The sequence below is a fragment of the Panulirus ornatus genome, chromosome 47 (assembly GCF_036320965.1).
Source record: "Panulirus ornatus isolate Po-2019 chromosome 47, ASM3632096v1, whole genome shotgun sequence".
In the NCBI taxonomy this organism is placed as follows: Eukaryota; Metazoa; Arthropoda; class Malacostraca; order Decapoda; family Palinuridae; genus Panulirus; species Panulirus ornatus.
Window position 1 is genome coordinate 17324860 of NC_092270.1, and position 20391 is coordinate 17345250.

At 39.1% G+C, this 20391-nt stretch overlaps 1 protein-coding gene across 1 annotated transcript in view; it reads left to right on the top strand.

Moving 5' to 3' along the window:
* The first annotated feature begins 973 nt into the window (after positions 1-973).
* Positions 974-20391, top strand: part of LOC139763620 (uncharacterized) — a 72977-nt gene continuing 53559 nt past the window's right edge. Inside the window, 4 exon segments of the mRNA XM_071689852.1 lie at positions 974-1067; positions 4914-6255; positions 6258-7030; positions 19126-19341. Of these exon segments, the coding sequence (XP_071545953.1) occupies positions 987-1067; positions 4914-6255; positions 6258-7030; positions 19126-19341 (2412 nt within the window). The 5' untranslated portion in view covers positions 974-986.

Below are 20391 nucleotides of genomic sequence, written 5' to 3' on the forward strand. Positions count from 1 at the left end.
GTAGAAATGTAAAAGGATGACTTTTAGGGAAGTATATATTACCGAAGTGAGAGAACATAGGCTCAGGGAAAGGATAGACAGCATTATAACGTCTAAGAATTCTATGAGAGAAAGACTCCGATTTACATAAAAGGAAAGGATGGTTAGAAAGGAAGCAGTTGGATAAAAATACACTTATCAAATTGTTCACATCCTACATAAGTTCAAAACTGAAAAGGCACACAGGAGGGTAACAAAGGTTGTATTAGAATTGAAATGAGTGAGAGGATGGAGGCGATAAATCTGCCCACCATGGAGGAGAGAAGAGTAAGGTGTGATGATCACGAATTCTAAGTTTTTATAGCAATTAGATGACGTCAACAGCGAATACTTCTTTGGAAGAGAGAGAGAGAGAGAGAGAGAGAGAGAGAGAGAGAGAGAGAGAGAGAGAGAGAGAGAGAGAGAGAGAGAGAGAGAGAGAGAGACCGTAATATGAAATTGAGCAAGAAACGTACTTTATATGAGTTAAGGAAGAATGAATTAAAGTAATGAAATAACGAATTCTGACATAAAGTTTAAGAGGTTATTTAATAGTAGAAAGAGTTCAATGGATTGGGTCCCAGGGGTTCAGAGCTCTATTACCTAACTGAAAAAATATATATAACCAGGGAATTACGGGCCTTTATTGCTCTAAATGTGCATTAAATAACTATTTATGTTTACAATGCATTATGAACTGTAATATTATTTGTGTAAAATTTATCCAGTAACCTGTTTGATTTTTATTAGTAGTAAATAATTTTATTTTTCATATTTTGCGTAGTTCTTAAGTTATCTGGATTGAGATCCAGTCCGGATTCACGCGACGAACTTGTTCCGTCATTCTCATTGGCCGAGAGGATTAAATGTGTTGTGATTGGTGGATCGGGAGGAGGCAGGTGGGCCGTGATTGGTGGACTACACTCCTACCTTCGGCCTCTCGCCTTAACAAAACAAAAACATCCCAGATGACTGACTGTGAGGAGCTGGGCGTAATGAGCAGCACCACGGATGGTTCTCCCTCTGAGATGAATGATTTTAAATGTCAGGTGAGCTGGAGGAAGGTGGCACGCGACCACCACCACCACATGAAGACCAAGGAGAAGACGGGGGATTTAAAAGTGTCTCAGGATTACCCTCAGTAGCCATAGCAGTCGAAACTTGACACGAGCTTTAAGATTGATTCAGACCATTACAGTCGAATGTGATCAGTTATGGTAATTAGTAACTTTGTTATCGCGGTGAGAATAAGATTATCGGTATCACTTGAGATCACTTACAACAAGATGTTATTGCAGAGCCACCAGACTGGGTAGAGCTTGGACATTTATTGATACAGTGTAGTAATGATGGATGCATTACCAGCTAAACCACTCATCAAAAGTAGCTTTGGATAGTTAGTGATTAGTAAAAGTCTATTTTGCCTCTACACCAAAACGAACTGTATATTGAGGGATTGGTAAAAGTCCGTTTTAGCTCTTTCTCAAAGCTAGCTTGGGATATTTAATGATTTGTAAACATCTGTTGTATCTCTGTCTCAAAGCTAGCTTTATGTATTGAGTGATTGGTAAAAGCCTGTCTTAGCTCTGTCTCAAAGCTAGCTTTATATATTGAGTGATTGATAAAAGTCTGTCTTAGCTGTCTCAAAGCAAGCTTTATATATTGAGTGATTGGTAATGGTCTGTCTCAGCTGTCTCAAAGCTAGCTTTATATATTGAGTGATTGGTAAAAGTCTGTCTTAGCCTTGTCTTAAAGCTAACTTTATATATTGAGTGATTATTAAAAGTCTGTCTTAGCTCTGTCTCAAAGCTAGCATTATATATTGAGTGACTGGTAAAAGTCTGTCTTAATTCTGTCTCAAAGCTAGCTTTATATATTGAGTGACTGGTAAAAGTCTGTCTTAGCTCTGTCTTAAAGCTAGCTTTATATATTGAGTGACTGGTAAAAGTCTGTCTTAGCTCTGTCTCAAAGCTAGCTTCATATATTGAATGATTGGTAAAAGTCTGTCTTAGCTCTGTCTCAAAGCTAGCTTCATATATTGAATGACTGGTAAAAGTCTGCTGTAGCTCTGTCTCAAAGCTAGCTTTATATATTAAGTGATTGGTAAAAGTCTGTCTTAGCTCTGTCTTAAAGCTAGCTTTATTTATTGAGTGACTGGTAAAAGTCTGTCTTAGCTCTGTCTCAAAGCTAACTTCATATATTGAGTGACTGGTAAAAGTCTGTCTTAGCTCTGTCTCAAAGCTAGCTTTATATATTAAGTGATTGGTAAAAGTCTGTCTTAGCTGTCTCAAAGCTAGCTTTATATATTGAGTGATTGGTAATGGTCTGTCTCAGCTCTGTCTGAAAGCTAGCTTTATATATTGAGTGATCGGTAAAAGTCTGTCTTAGCCATGTCTTAAAACTAACTTTATATATTGGGTGATTGGTAAAAGTCTGTCTTAGCTCTGTCTCAAAGCTAGCATTATGTATTGAGTGACTGGTAAAAGTCTGTCATAGCTCTGTCTCAATGCTTGCTTTATATATTGAGTGACTGGTAAAAGTCTGTCTTAGCTCTGTCTTAAAGCTAGCTTTATTTGTTGAGTGATTGGTAAAAGTCTGCTGTAGCTCTGTCTCAAAGCTAGCTTCATATATTGAATGACTGGTAAAAGTCTGTCTTAGCTCTGTCTCAAAGCTAGCTTTATGTATTGAGTGATTGGTAAAAGTCTGTCTTAGCTCTGTCTTAAAGCTAGCTTTGTATATTGAGTGATTGGTGAAAGTTTGCTGTAGCTCTGTCTCAAAGCTAGCTTTAGATATTAAGTGACTGGTAAAAGTCTGTTCTTAGCGCTGTCATAAAGCTAGCTTTGGATATTGAGTGATTGATAAAAGTCTGTCTTAGCTGTCTTAAAGCTAGCTTTATATATTGAGTGATTGGTAAAGGTCTGTCTTAGCCTTGTCTTAAAGCTAGCTTTATATATTGAGTAACTGGTAAAAGTCTGTCTTAGCTCTGTTTTAAAGCTAGCTTTATATATTGAGTGACTGGTAAAAGTCTGTCTTAGCTCTGTCTCAAAGCTAGCTTTATATATTGAGTGACTGGTAAAAGTCTGTCTTAGCTCTGTCTCAAAGCTAGCTTTATATATTGAGTGATTGGTAAAAGTCTGTCTTAGCTCTGTCTTAAAGCTAGCGATATGTATTGAGTGATTGGTAAAAGTCCATTGTAGCTCTGTCTCAAAGCTAGCTTCATATATTGAGTGACTGGTAAAAGTCTGCTGTAGCTCTGTCTCAAAGTTAGCTTTATATATTGAGTGACTGGTAAAAGTCTGTCTTAGCTCTGTCTCTAAGCTAGCTTTATATATTGAGTGATTGGTAAAAGTCTGTCTCAGCTCTGTCATAAAGCTAGCTTTGGATATTGAGTGATTGGTAAAAGTCTGTCTTAGCTGTCTTAAAGCTAGCTTTATATATATTGAGTGATTAGTAAAGGTCTGTCTTAGCTCTGTCTTAAAGCTTAGTTTTATATATTGAGTGACTGGTAAAAGTCTGTCTTAGCTCTGTCTTAAAGCTAGCTATATATATTGAGTGACTGGTAAAAGTCTGTCTTATCTGTCTCAAAGTTAGCTTTATATATTGAGTGATTGCTAAAAGCCTGTCTTAGCTCTGTCTTAAAGCTAACTTTATATATTGAGTGATTGGTAAAAGTCTGTCTTAGCTCTGTCTTAAAGGTAGCTTTATATATTGAGTGGCTGGCAAAAGTCTGTTTTAACTGTGTCTCAAAGCTAGCTGTATATTTTGAATGACTGGTAAAAGTCTGTTTTAGCTCTGTCTCAGATCTAGCTTTGGATATTGAGAGATTGGTAGATATCTGATATAGCTCTGCCTGAAAGCTAGCTTTGTATATTGAGTGACTCTTATAAGTCTGTTTTAGCTCTGTCTCAGACCTAGCTTTGGATAGTAAGTAATTGGTAATAGTCTGTCTTAGCTCTGTCTCAAAGCCAGCTTTGGATATTGAGTGATTGGTAAAAGTTTGTTTTAGCTCTCTCTCAAAGCTAGCTTTGGATATTGAGTGATTGGTAAAAGTCTGTTTTAGCTCTGTGTCAAAGCTTGCTTTGGATATTGAGTGATTGGTTAATACTGAGTGACTGGCAAAAGATATTGTAGCTCTTTCTCAAAGCTAGCTTTGGATATTGAGTGATTGGTAAAAGTCTGTTTTAGCTCTGTGTCAAAGCTTGCTTTGGATATTGAGTGATTGGTTAATACGGAGTGACTGGCAAAAGATATTATAGCTCTTTCTCAGAGCTAGCTTTGGATATTGAATGATTGGTAAAAGTCTGTTTTAGCTCTGTGTCAAAGCTTGTTTTGGATATTGAGTGATTGGTTAATACTGAGTGACTGGCAAAAGATATTATAGCTCTTTCTCAGAGCTAGCTTTGGATATTGAATGATTGGTAAATATCTGTTGTAGCTTTATATCAAAGCTTGCCTTGTATATTGAGAGATTGGTTAAAGTCTGTTATAACTTTGTCTTAGAGCCAGCTTATTGAGCATTTGGTAATAGTCTGTCTTAGCTATGTCTCAAAGCTTGCTTTGGATATTGAGTGACTGGTAAAAGTCAGTTTTAGCTCTGTCTCAAAGCTAGCTTTGGATATCGATTGACTGGTAAAAGTCAGTTTTAGCTCTGTCTCAAAGCTAGCTTTGGATATTTGTTCCAAATATTGTATACTTTTTTGAGAATGTTGTGAAGTTTGAGTTTGAAATGTGATTTTTATCTTTTGAGGTTTCACAAAATCTGACAGATTGAAACAATGTTTTGACAAAAACATCTAGAAAGACATATTGATGATCTTTCATGACATTATGAAATCAGCTTAAGTAGGTTAGACCAAAAATTCCATTACTTTTTTTAATTCTTTTTTCTCTTCCAGCTAAGCGGACTTCTGGCAACTTTGCAAAAACTTCCGTGTGGTGAGCAACAAGCAGCGTTAGATCTCCTTCAACTGACTGTTAAGCATCAGTTTCATGTCATACAGCATGCTGGAAACAATGAAGTATTATCTTTATCAGAGAATTGCTCTGCACAAGACCATCACAGTTCACGTCAAGAGACGAGAAATGTGGAGATGCAGTGTGACTTGCAGGAGGAGACCATAGGTGAAGGAACCCTGCAAACCTCACAAGAGGAAGATCCAGAAGAGAAAACATTGCATGTGACACACCGACAGACCTTAAATCAAGAAAATGAGCTTGGTCAAGACTTGCAGCCTCCTTCACAAGAAAAATTGTCTTTGGATATTCTCCAACAGTTTTCAGAAACAAGGCCTTTGGAAAAAGATCAAGAAATAGACACTATTAATCTAACTCAGCAAAAAGTATTGAACTCTGTGAAAGTCCAGGGTTCTCAGCAGTATACAGTCAATATAAGGACAATTGATGGTACGGAAGAGCACACAGTAGACTTAGGGACAGCTCAGAGTTCTCAGCAGAGTATATTTAATCTTAAAGAAGCTCATTGTCCACAGGAGAACAATATAGATGTAAGGATAAGTCTTGACTTGCAAGAAAATGCATCTTTTTTGAAGACAGTGAATAAATGTCAGCAGCATATTACAAATGAAGAAATGGTTTGTAGTATACAGCAAAATGTAACTGGGGTTGATATGAACAGTGAAGACCAGCACCACATGACAGATCATGGAAAATTTGATGAAACATTACAGGTTTCCACATTAGACAGGATTCATGAGTCTCAGGATCAAGCGGTACCTTTGCTGTCACACGTTGAAACTCCTGAGTTGTCTCTAGTTAACCCAGATGAATTGGATGATGCCCATCAAGAAGTGAGAGAACTGGGTGCACTTATCAAATCACAAGATGGAAATAAAAGTATAGTTACGTTACAAGAACCAAGTTGTCCACAAGGTTTTCAGGGGGACGTAACATTGATAACTGATGAGGCTCATCTGACAAACATCCATGGAAAACAAGAAAGAAATGAAAATAAACAAAGTCCATGTAATAGAAATGCCAATTTTGATGAAACTAGTTCTAGTTCTTTTAATGTACCAAATTTTAGCCATATGCCTGATAGAGATAACTTGTATCATGAAGATAGCCCATATATGTTGCCATATCTGGAAAGAACAAACTGTGAAAGGATAGATTTTAAATTAGAAAGTGTTGCCACAACAAACAGCCCAAATAATCTTGAGAAGAGTCTTGAAATGCCATATTCTAGTGATAATTTTCTTGAGTGCGGTAGGGAAAATAAAGACCATCAAATGAATCAGACCTTGAAAAAAGTGCAGTTCACCTTAGCAGTACTTTTGATGTTCATGCTTCAATAAAGGACAGGAGTAACAGTATTGATAAGTTAGATGAATTACATAATGGTTCTGTTTACCCATCAGATATGAAATCTATATCAGGTGAATTTATTTCTTCTGCAAAAGAGTCATGTGACCAGTCTCGTAGAACATCACAAAAGATGCAGACTTCGGCGCACAGGAGTATTTGTAAAAGAAAATGCCAAAATAGAATTCCAAGTGATTTTCAAAGACATGTGAAGTCCAAAAGAAATAATCAAATGATGACACCAGAAAGAAGCAACAGTTCTACAGTAGAAGGCAGCTGTGACCAAATATTTGGTGATGATGTGTTTGAAGCAAATTCTTCATTTGATAGAAAAAGATGTAAATATGAGCAGTCTGTACCCAAAATTTTGCTGACACTTTCACCTCAAAATTTTAGTGAAAATTTAACAAATAGTATTGATTCTGTAGAAGTAAAAGATGTGGATAAATGTGATGATGTGTGTTCAAGTGATCAAATTGCATTATTTGAAAGTAACCATCATGCAATAATGATCACAGAACCAAGCCAAGAAAGGGGAGAGTGTGAGGCCTCATTATCTCCAAATCTACGACCTGTGTGTTGCAGGGGCTGCAAAAAAGAACTGCCGGATGTGTCACTTCTCTCAGTACATCTACGTCAATGTGAAGGACACCTGACCTGTACTTTCTGCCGGACAAAATTCATTCACAAGGTAATTCTATTATATTTAGCTAATAGAGTTTTGGAATAATGTTGTTTAGCAAGTTACATGGTAAAAGAAGTGAATTTTTGTAGCTCTGGTAACTTGGCTTTTGTATTTTCATTCTTTTATTAGGTTAAATATCCGTAATATATACAATTGTATTGTATAAGAGTATGATGGATGAAGAAAATGGTATTTCACTCCTCCAAATGAGTTCTGTGAGTATTAGAGAGTGCTTTTTTTTTTTTTTTTTGCTTAGATGACATGGGCAACTGAAACCCTAATCAAAGCCATCTCATCTATATATATTACTTATTTTATTTTTTATTTTGATTTCATCAAACTTGAGCGCTGTTTCCTGCGTCAGTGAGGAAACAGACGAAGAACAGCCCATCAACTCATGTGCACATATATACATACATAAATACCCATACATGCACATATACATATGCATACACAGACATATTCATTAGACACATAGTCATACTTCCATTAGCTGTAATGACCATGATGGTTTTCTGGATTTTATGTGATTATAAGGTAACTGTGTTGATGTCTGGATGATGCTAGGTATAATGTGACCAACTTCTTGCAACAGTAGTGTTCTCTTGTAAAAATATCTCATAGGTAAATACAGTTACAGATAGAAATGAAATGTCAATTTATTTGATTAATCAGTAATTTTGCCAGTGAGATGTTTGTGGAGTTTGATGTTCTCAATCATAACTTGGGTTGAACACAAGCCTTGCTTTAGGTTGTTCATGAAGTTTTATATTCATAGAAATATGTTACAAGAATCTTCCTTATTGACATTGCACCATGAATAAAAAGTCACCTTTAGCAAGGGTGTATCATCTTCAGTTGAGGAGAGGCAGAAGTCTCATCAAGGAACTTTTCACTCCACAGGTCTTTCCCTCCTCATGATTGTAACATGTCCTTCTAAAGCAACAGAACCCCTAAAAAAGAATTGAAAGCTTCTAGGTTATATATATTGATAATGAATTTTTCATACTTGTGAGCCATTTCATGCATAGCAAGGTAGCTTCAGAAACACATGAAAAACATCCTCATTTGCCCTCATCCACTTTATAGTTGTCTTGTCTAATGCACTGGAACCTGAGCCTGCTATCCACAGCTGAGCCCCATAAACCTTTCCGTGGTTTCCCCTGACCACTTTATATTATTTTGATTTATCAGAAACTGGCATATGATAGAGTTGATAGAAATGCTCTGTGGAAGGCATTAAGAATGGTGTGGGAGGCAAGTTGTTAGAAGCAGTGAAAAGTTTTTATTGAGGATGTAAGGCATGTGTACGTGTAGGAAGAAAGGAAAGTGATTGGTTCTCATTGAATGTAGGTTTTGCAGCAGGGGTGTGTGATGTCTCCATGGTTATTTAATTTGTTTATGGATGGGGTTGTTGGGGAGGTGAATGCAAGAGTTTTGGAAAGAGGGGCAAGTATGCAGTCTGTTGTGGATGAGAGAGCTTGGGAAGTGAGTCAGTTGTTGTTTGCTGATGATACAGTGCTGGTGGCTGATTCATGTTAGAAACTGCAGAAGCTGGTGACTGAGTTTGGTAAAGTGTGTTACAGAAGAAAGTTGAGAGTAAATGTGAATTAGAAGAAGGTTATTAGGTTCAGTAGGGTTGAGGGTCAAGTCAATTGGGAGGTAAGTTTAAATGGAGAAAAGCTGGAGGAAGTGAAGTGTTTTAGATATCTGGGAGTGGATTTGGCAGCGGATGGAACCATGGAAGCGGAAGTGAATCATAGGGTGGGGGAGGGGGTGAAAATTCTGTGAGCGTTGAAGAGTGTGTGGAAGTTGAGAACATTATCTCAGAAAGCAAAAATGGGGATGTTTGAAGGAATAGTGGTTCCAACAATGTTGTATGGTTTCGGGGCATGGGCTATGGATAGAGTTGTGCACAGGAGGGTGGATGTGCTGGAAATGAGATGTTTGAGGACAATATGTGGTGTGAGGTGTTTGATCGCGTAAGTAATAATAGGGTAAGAGAGATGTGTGGTAATAAAAAGAGTGTGGTTGAGAGAGCAGAAGAGGGTGTTTTGAAATGGTTTGGTCACATGGAGAGAATGAGTGAGGAAAGATTGACCAAGAGGATATATGTGTCAGAGGTGGAGGGAACGAGCGGAAGTGGGAGACCAAATTGAAGGTGGAAAGATGGAGTGAAAAAGATTTTGAGTGATCGGGGCCTGAACATGCAGGAGGGTGAAAGTCGTGCAAGGAATAGAGTGAATTGGATCGATGTGGTATAGCGGGGCCGACGTGCTGTCATTGGATTGAACCAGGGCATGTGAAGCGTCTGGGGTAAACCATTGAAAGTTCTGTTGGGCCTGGATGTGGAAATGGAGCTGTGGTTTCGGTGCATTATTATATTTCAGCTAGAGACTTGAGTGTGAACGAATGGGGCCTTTGTTGTCTTTTCCTAGCACTACCTCGCACACATGAGTGGGGAGGGGATTGTTATTACGTGTGGCGAGGTGGCGATGGGAATGAATAAAGGCAGACAGTATGAATTATGTACATGTGTATATATGTATATATCTGTGTGTGTGTGTATATGTATACATTGAGATGTATAGGTATGTATATTTGCATGTATGGACGTGTATGTATATAAATGTGTATGTGGGTGGGTTGGGCCATTCTTTCGTCTGTTTCCTTGTGCTACCTCGCTAACGCGGGAGACAGCGACAAAGCAAAATAATAATATTTATTTATATATTTTGCTTTGTCGCTGTCTCCTGCGTTTGCGAGGTAGCGCAAGGAAACAGACGAAAGAAATGGCCCAACCCACCACCATACACATGTATATACAAACACGTCCACACGCGCAAATATACATACCTATACATCTCAGTGTACACTTATATATACACACACAGACATATACATATATACACATGTACATAATTCATACTGTCTGCCTTTATTTATTCCCATCACCACCCCGCCACACATAGAATAACATCCCCCTCCCCTCTCAAGTGTGTGAGGTAGCGCTAGGAAAAGACAACTAAGGCCCCATTCGTTCACACTCAGTCTCTAGCTGTCATGTAATAATGCCCGAAACCACAGCTCCCTTTCCACATCCAGGCCCCACAGAACCTTCCATGGTTTACCCCAGATGCTTCACATGCCCTGATTCAATCCATTGACAGCACGTCGACCCCGCTATACCACATCGATCCAATTCACTCTATTCCTTGCCCACCTTTCACCCTCCTGCATGCTCAGGCCCTGATCACTCAAAATCTTTTTCACTCCATCTTTCCACCTCCAATTTGGTCTCCCACTTCTCGTTCCCTCCACCTCCGACACATATATCCTCTTGGTCAATCTTTCCTCACTCATTCTCTCCATGTGCCCAAACCATTTCAAAACACCCTCTTCTGCTCTCTCAACCATGCTCTTTTTATTCCCACACATCTCTCTTACCCTTACATTACTTACTCGATCAAACTACCTCACACCACATATTGTCCTCAAACATCTCATTTCCAGCACATCCACCCTCCTGCGCACAACTCTATCCATAGCCCATGCCTCGCAACCATACAATATTGTTGCAACCACTATTCCTTCAAACATACTCATTTTTGATTTCCAAGATAATGTTCTCAACTTCCAAACATTCTTCAAGGCTCCCAGGATTTTCACCCCCTCCCCCACCCTATGATTCACTTCTGCTTCCATGGTTCCATCTGCTGCCAGATCCACTCCCAGATCTCTAAAACTCTTTACTTCCTCCAGTTTTTCTCCATTCAAACTTACCTCCCAATTGACTTGACCCTCAACCCTACTGTACCTAATAACCTTGCTCTTATTCACATTTACTCTTAACTTTCTTCTTTCACACACTTTACCAAACTCAGTCACCAGCTTCTGCAGTTTCTCACATGAATCAGCCACCAGCACTGTATCATCAGCGAACAACAACTGACTCACTTCCCAAGCTCTCTCATTCCCAACAGACTGCATACTTGCCCCTCTTTCCAAAACTCTTGCATTCACCTCCCTAACAAGCCCATCCATAAAGAAACTAAACAACCATGGAGACATCACACACCCCTGCCACAAACCTACATTCACTGAGAACCAATCACTTTCCTCTCTTTCTACACGTACACATTCCTTACATCCTCGATAAAAACTTTTCACTGCTTCTAACAACTTGCCTCCCACACCATATATTCTTAGTACCTTCCACAGAGCATCTCTATCAACTCTTATCATATGCCTTCTCCAGATCCATGAATGCTACATACAAATCCATTTGCTTTTCTAAGTATTTCTCACATCATTCTTCAAAGCAAACACCTGATCCACACATCCTCTACCACTTCTGAAACCACACTGCTCTTCCCCAATCTGATGCTCTGTACATGCCTTCACCCTCTCAATCAATACCCTCCCATATAATTTACCAGGAATACTCAACAAACTTATACCTCTGTAATGTGAGCACTCACTCTTATCCCCTTTGCCTTTGTACAGTGGCACTATGCAAGCATTCCTCCAATCCTCAGGCACCTCACCATGAATCATACATACATTAAATAACCTTACCAACCAGTCAGCTATACAGTCACCCCCTTTTTCAATAAATTCCACTGCAATACCATCCAAACCTGCTGCCTTGCCGCCTTTCATCTTCTGCAAAGCTTTTACTACCTCTTCTCTGTTTACCAAATCATTTTCCCTAACCCTCTCACTTTGCACACCACCTCGACCAAAACACCCTATATCTGCCACTCTATCATCAAACACATTTAACAAACCTTCAAAATACTCACTCCATCTCCTTCTCACATCACCACTACTTGTTATCACCTCCCCATTAGCCCCCCTCACTGAAGTTCCCATTTGTTCCTTTGTCTTACGCACTTTATTTACCTCCTTCCAGAACATCTTTTTATTCTCCCTAAAATTTAATGATACTCTCTCACCCCAACTATCATTTGCCCTCTTTTTCACCTCTTGCACCTCTCTCTTGACCTCCTGCCTCTTTCTTTTATACATCTCCCACTCATTTGCATTTTTTCCCTGCAAAAATCGTCCAAATGCCTCTCTCTTCTCTTTCACTAATAATCTTACCTCTTCATCCCACCACTCACTACTCTTTCTAATCAACCCACCTCCCACGCTTCTCATGCCACAAGCATCTTTTGCGCAAGCCATCACTGCTTCCCTAAATACATCCCATTCCTCCCCCACTCCCCTTACCTCCTTTGCTCTCACCTTTTTCCATTCTGTACTCATTCTCTCCTGGTACTTCGTCACACAAGTCTCCTTCCCAAGCTCACTTACTCTCACCACCCTCTTCACCCCAACATTCTTCTCTTCTGAAAACCCATACAAATCTTCACCTTCGCCTCCACAAGATAATGATCAGACATTCCTCCAGTTGCACCTCTCAGCACATTAACATCCAAAAGTCTCTCTTTCGTGCACCTGTCAATTAACACGTAATCTAATAACGCTCTCTGGCCATCTCTCCTACTTACATACGCATACTTATGTATATCTCGCTTTTTAAACCAGGTATTCCCAATCACCAGTCCTTTTTCAGCACATAAATCTACAAGCTCTTCACCATTTCCATTTACAACACTGAACACCCCATGTGTACCAGTTATTCCCTCAACTGCCACATTTCTCACCTTTGCATTCAAATCACCCATCACTATAACCCGGTCTTGTGCATCAAAACCACTAACACGCTCATTCAGCTGCTCCCAAAACACTTGCCTCTCATGATCTTTCTTCTCATGCCCAGATGCATATGCACCAATAATCACCCATCTCTCTCCATCAACTTTCAGTTTTACCCATATTGATCTAGAATTTACTTTCTTACATTCTATCACATACTCCCACAACTGTTTCAGGAGTAGTGCTACTCCTTCCCTTGCTCTTGTCCTCTCACAAAGCAAAATAATAATAATGATAATAATAATCAGAAACTGATTGTGTATCCGGTATGGTATTTGCATTAATGTACCAAAAAATCTATTGGCTTCTGGTTTAGTTTATTACAAAATGTTGGTGGTTCTTGCTGTTTAAATTGTCAACTGGCTTTTGGAAACTTTAATACCTGGCACATTTTGGAAGATGTTTTTCACTTCCTCCAAAATTTGTAAATACTTTCCCTTGTCTATTCTTTTTCCTTATTATGTAATCCTCTCTATTTCAATTATGGCCTTTCCTTGATGTGGACTTTAGTCTGTGGCTGGAACCTTTCAAGAATTTTTTTAGTCTCTTCAGTACATGTACAGTCATCATGGTAGATGAACATCCTTTTACCTCCAAAGTAATATTGTCAAATTTCCTTAGTGATTAGGATGATCACTTATCATCAGATGTATCAGCTGAAGAAAGTGAAGTAGAATAATGCATGAAAGGTGAAGAAATAATTAATTTGTTGAGTGATTTTGGCAGGAGTATAGAGGAAAGTGTTTAGTACAGGTCCTCATCATTTTTATGTTTGGCCCTCTTCAGGTTGCATGGAGCAGGTTTTGTACCAATTGCATTTAACTTCCATGGACATATCCCTTGATTAATGGGAGATTTTGTTGTAACAGTGAATATTAAAGGGCTAGAATATTTCCAAGTAGATATTAATTGGTAGGCAGGGAGATATATATTACCAGTGCTACCCACCTGGGTTTTGGGAGGGTTTGTGATGCCTGCGTAGTTAGCCAGCCAGGTTGCACTCCTCTAGCCCAGGTAGCTGTCTTTTCTTTCTTCATTACTTACACAGGGACTACTGTCATTCTTTCCTCAAACATACAATTTCTCTTTGTCATACATAACACTTGACAACATTTAATTCACACATCTCAATCTTCATAACTTTAGATTTTCCTGCAGTGAGCACTATATGCTAATCCTGCCTTTTGGCAAAATGGGAGGAGCAATAGATAGAAGTAGTAGATAGGAACATTTAGGCAGAAGCATCAGTTAAAAACATTAGGTAAAAGTAATAGAGAGGAACATTAGGCAGGCGCTTTAGTTAAAAGTAGTGAATGGGATCATTAGTTAGGAGCCTCTGCAAACACTGCACTAGAGTTGCCCTCAGCCAGTAGCGTGTTAAAGGTGAGGCATTAAAGGCTAAGAAGTGGCACTGAAGTTCACTCTTATGGAGACTGTTGCCATGGGCACCCCCTTGAGGGAGTTCCAGTTGAACGAGTCAAAGGTATAGATAGAATATTTCTAAGCATATTTTGACTATTTGGGCATATTGCAAGAATGAGTGCAGAAAGATAGACAAAGAGGATATATTTGTCAAGAAGTGAAGGGAGCAAGGAGAATGGGGAGACTAAATTGGAGATAGAAGGATGGAGTGAAAAAGATTTTTAGCAATTGGGACCTAAACTTGCAGGAGGGTGAAAGGTGTGCACAGGATAGAGTGAATTGGAATGATGTGGTATACTGGGGTCGCCATGCTGTCATTGGACTGAACCAGGGCATGTGAAGCATCTGGGCTAAACCAGGGAAAGGTCTGTGGGGTCTGGTTGTAGATATGGTGCTGTGGTTTTGGTGCAATACACATGACAGCTAGAAAATGTATGTGAACAGATGTGGCCTTTCTTCGTCTTGTCATGGCGCTCTCTTGCTAACATGGGGAATGGTGATTAAGTATGGAAAAAAATTAGTGTGTATAGTGTAATATTTCTGCATATATTCATGCTACTCACTATCAGTGCTATGCCTGTGTAAGAAATAAGAGGTGTGTATGACACTAAGTTTAGGAAAAAGAAGCAAGCAGGACTTTCATGTCCTCCTCTGTAAGTGTGAGGCCGGATCTATAGAAACCTTCCTCAGAATTTTACAATCAACTTTTCATGAACTTATTTATTCCATTTTGTGGAGATTAGATGTGATTTTTTTTTTCAGAGCTTCATCCTCATTCATATAATTCTTTTCTTGCATTTTTTTTTTATGGAATCTCTTGTCTTACCTTCCATCCCCTATTACACAAATCAGTTATTAATTTTCATGCTTTTAGTAACCAAAAAAATCTCACTTGTAATTCTCTGTTGTAGCTGATAGGGACAAAAACATTTCCTTCACATGGCATGTTTGTAGAGCTTCATTGTTTGGGGAAGTAGGTAGCATAATGGTCAGTCCTCATGTGGCTGGTCTCCATACAGAAATGATGGGAATAGCAGCCTCATGATTGCTGTGGGTTCTGACCTTAGTGATTGGGACACATTCAGGTAACCCAAGTGAGCAGGGGCTAAAAGAATAATTTTAGCACAGAGAGAAGGCAGCAGCATAATGGCTGATGGAAAGGACTTTGTTGAAGAGAGCTGATAGGAGGACAGTTGATAAAGTGAAATCTTTTGATTCCTTTCTGGCTAAGAGAAAGATGGATTTAAGCAGTACTTCATTTATTTTATTTATTTATTTTGCTTTGTCACTGTCTCCTGCGTTAGCGAGGTAGCGCAAGGAAACAGACGAAAGAATGGCCCAACCCACCCACACACACATGTATATACATACACGTCCACACACGCAAATATACATACCTCTACATCTCAACGTATACATATATATACACACACAGACATATACATATATACACATGTACATAATTCATACTGTCTGCCTTCATTCCTTCCCATCGCCACCCTGCCACACACGAAATAACAACCCCCTCCCCCCTCATGTGCGCGAGGTAGCACTAGGAAAAGACAATAAAGGTCACATTCATTCAGAACTCACTCTCTAGCTGTCATGTAATAATGCACTGAAACCACAGCTCCCTTTCCACATCCAGGCCCCACAGAACTTTCCATGGTTTACCCCAGACGCTTCACATGTCCTGGTTCAATCCATTGACAGTACGTCTACCCTGGTATACCCCATCGTTCCAATTCACTCTATTCCTTGGACGCCTTTCACCCTCCTGCATGTTCAGGCCCTGATCACTCAAAATCTTTTTCACTCCATCTTTCCACCTCCAATTTGGGGTACCACTTCTCCTCATTCCCTCCACCTCTGACACATAATTCCTCTTTGTCAATCTTTCCTCACTCATTCTCTCCATGTGCCCAAACCATTTCAAAACACCCTCTTCTGCTCTCTCAACCACACTCTTTTTATTACCACACATCTCTCTTACCCTATTATTACTTACTTGATCAAACCACCTCACACCACATATTGCCCTCAAACATCTCATTTCCAGCACATTCACCCTCCTCCGCACAACTCTATGTATAGCGCACGCCTCACAACCATATAACATTGTTGGAACCACTATTCCTTCAAACATACCCATTTTTGCTTTCTGAGATAATGTTCTCGGCTTCCACAAATTCTTCAACGCTCATAGAACTTTCGCCCCTCCCCCACCCCATGATTCACTTCTGCTTCCATGGTTCCATCCGCTGCCAAGTGCACTCCCAGATATCTAAAACACTTCACTTCCTCCAGTTTTTCTCCATTCAAACTTACCTCCTAATTGACATGTCCCTCAACCCTACTGTATCTAATAACCTTGCTCTTATTCACATTTACTCTCAGCTTTCTTCTCTCACACACTTTACCAGACTCAATCGCCAACTTCTGCAGTTTCTCACATGAATCAGCCACCAGCGCTGTATCATCAGCGAACAACAATTGACTCACTTCCCAAGCTCTCTCATCTACAACAGCCTGCATACTGGCCCCTCTTTCCTAAACTCTTGCATTCACCTCCCTAACAGCCCCATCCATAAAGAAACTAAACACCCATGGAGACATCACTTACCCCTGCTGCAAATCTACATTCACTGAGAACCAATCACTTTCCTCTCTTCCTACACGTACACATGCCTCACATCCTCGATAAAAACTTTTCACTCCTTCTAACAACCTACCTCCCACACCAGATATTCTTAATACCTTCCACAGAGCATCTCTGTCAACTTTATCATATGCCTTCTCCAGATCCATAAATGCTGCATACAAATCCATTTGCTTTTCTAAGTATTTCTCATACATTCTTCAAAGCAAACACCTGATCCACACATCCTCATCCACTTCTGAAACCACATTGCTCTTCCCCAATCTGATGCTCTGTACATGCCTTCACCCTCTCAATCAATACCCTCCCATATAATTTACCAGGAATACTCAACAAACTTATACCTTTGTAATTTGAGCACTCACGTTTATCCCCTTTGCCTTTGTACAATGGCACTATGCACGCATTCCGCCAATCATCAGGCACCTCACCATGAGTCATACATACATTAAATAACCTTACCAACCAGTCAACAATACAGTCACCCCCTTTTTAATAAATTTCACTGCTATACCATCCAAACCCGCTGCCTTGCCAGCTTTCATCTTCCGCAAAGCTTTTACTACCTCATCTCTGTTTACCCAGTCATTCTCCCTAACCCTCTCACTTTGCACACCACCTCGACCAAAACACCCTATATTTGCCACTCTGTCATCATACACAATCAACAAACCTTCAAAATACTCAGTCCATCTCCTTCTCACATCACCACTACTTGTTATTACCTCCCTATTAGCCCCCTTCACTGAAGTTCCCATTTGTTCCCTTGTCTTACGCACTTTATTTACCTCCTTCCAAAACATCTTTTTATTCTCCCTAAAATTTAATGATACTCTCTCACCCCAACTCTCATTTGCCCTCTTTTTCACCTCTCGCACCTTTCTCTTGACCTCCTGCCTCTATCTTTTATACATCTCCCAGTCATTTGCATTATTTCCCTGCAAAAATCGTCCAAATGCCTCTGTCTTCTCTTTCGCTAATGATAATATACTTCTTCATACCACTTTATGTTATGATGAATATGAACCCTGTGGATGTGGAAGAGCTACTCACAAGAAATATTATTTTGGCTCCTAGATGACATCCTCATTTTCATGAGAAGCAGCTTATGTAGTGTGCATTATGTTGGCTTTTCAGGATAGAGTAAAGGATATGGTTATGCCTAGCATGTTTGTGTTTTTGGAAGGTTAAATTGGAGTGTTTTGAAATTCAGCCCCTATATGGCTTACCATATCATTTGATGGTCTCTTTGAGAATGAATTGCTGGCAGCACACATGAAATGCCACTTTAAATTTTCCTGTTTCAATTTAGTTATCCAGCTGACTTATCCTGCCATTAGTGGTCTATACTGTAGGTGCTCTTCTGTTATCAGAAAGGCAGAGAAAAAAATTCTGCTCTTCTCAGCACTCCTAAAATTACAGTTATAAGTTCATGGCTGTTAATCACGTTTATAGTGACCCAGTGGAAAATGTACAAATTGTTTGATGATTTGAATGATGAGAAGAAATACGTATTGAATGTTTCAATTTGTGAGGAAAGTAAAGAAGATTAACACAAGAAATGCAAAGAAGTATATGAAAGATTGGTTTCAGTTGGATTATATGGGGAGGCAGGCCTGCACAGGATTCAGCCTTACTGACCTTACCCATTTGATTGTGGCATAAATCATGTAAAATCTAGATGTATTAATGATAAGCACTGCTAAGGCCATACCCGTGTATGATGTATGAGTAGCCTATGAAATCAAGTTCAAAATAAGATAGAAACAAATCTCTTAGTAGTCTTCCCACACTTGATGACCAATGTCCCTCACACATTTTTTTAGTGTGAAAGATGTAATAATTCTAGATAAATTCATATCGTTTATGGCAAACTCTGTGCCTGTTTATGATAAGAGAACAGTCTGAAAACAAGCTCAGTTGAAAGAAAGAACATTATCTCTTTTATTTTCCTTTCTTATGGGGAACTGATAGAGGTGTCATCAACACCTTCCTGCACCCCTCATTCATCAGTGGACCAGCCAAACACATAGGTAATAATATAACTTTCTGTATAATTTTTGTTGCCTGAATGCTAGACTACCATTTAACCAATTCATGGGTTAATATATAGAAGTGACTGAGATTTAGGACTTGTCATTTACAATGCCCTTCAAAGGGCACTCTTTCATTTATGCCACCCTTTTTCCCATATATAATGATAAGACAGGAAACAAAGCTTTAGTAAATTATATAATTTTCTCTCATTTTGGTACAAGTGAATAGTTTTGGTAAAGGTAAACTTTTACTCCTTCAGGTTACATTCTCACGACATATGGAGGGCCACAAGAGGAATGTGTGTAGCAAGTGTTCCCAAAGCTTCTGCAGCCACAAGAAATTAAAGGCACATATGAAAGCAGAGCACAATTTTGATTTGGTGTCAAAGACATATCCATGCCACAAGTGTAGCAGAAGCTTCCTCAAGCGATCATCCCTCTACTATCACTTTAAAGTCCATGCTTCGGAGAATGAGGTAAGTAGTGCTATGGAAGCTTTCCATGCACAGTCATAATGCTTCAGAGAATGTGATAAGTAGTGCTAAGGGGAACATTCTCTGCAGTCATAATGCTTCAGAGAAAAAGGTAAGTAGTGCTGTGGAAGCTTTCCTTGCACAGTCATAATGCTTCAGAGAATGAGGTAAGTAGTGCTATGGAAGCTTTCCCTGCACAGTCATAATGCTTCAGAGAATGAGCTAAGTAGTGCTGTGGAAGCTTTCCCTGCACATTTAATCATATTCATTATTATGACAATACAAATTATTCTAATTATTTTTCAGAGCATGCATATGCCTTAAGCTGGATAGCAAGCATATTCCCTTACTGTATTTGCAGTATTTTTGTTTAGATGCTTTTACAAACTTTATCTGATGTAGGAGTGAACACTGAGGACTCTAAAGTCAGATTAGGCGTAAGAGTGTTGGAGTGAAACAAGCCAAAAATTTGCCATTAGTCACCATTAAACCACATATCAACTGGTCCTAGCCTGAGTCATATCTCACAGTCATATCCACATTCTCCATACTCCATAGCTTCATTTTTTTAATCCTGCCTTTAATAACATTCATCTTGTCATTCTGTTGTCATTTCTTGTGATTTTGTAGTTCTTAGTGACAAATGTCTTTATGCTGAATGTGATAAAAACTACACTTCCATCATTCACTGATTCTGTGATGATTTAGAAAATTTGTTTGAATCTTTCCAGACTCCTATACTTGACATGAGAAGATATTTGAAATCAGTAAACATCTTTGCTCAAAGCTTTTGTGGCTCTGATTCAGCATATGCATCCTTAGCCCAGCCCTTGCATTTTTAATGACTGGTTTGATTCTGTATCAGGCTGCATTTTTTAGTAAATCAACTACTCTTATAGTGACAACTTTGTCCATTCTTGGCAGCATTATTTAAAGGTTACTTATTTTTGATCAGTTGCTTTTTTTTTGCTGTGGCAGTTGTAGTATTCAGAAGACACTCTGTGTGTGAAATATGCAGAAGTATTTCAAAGCAAATATTCTTAATTTTGCTGT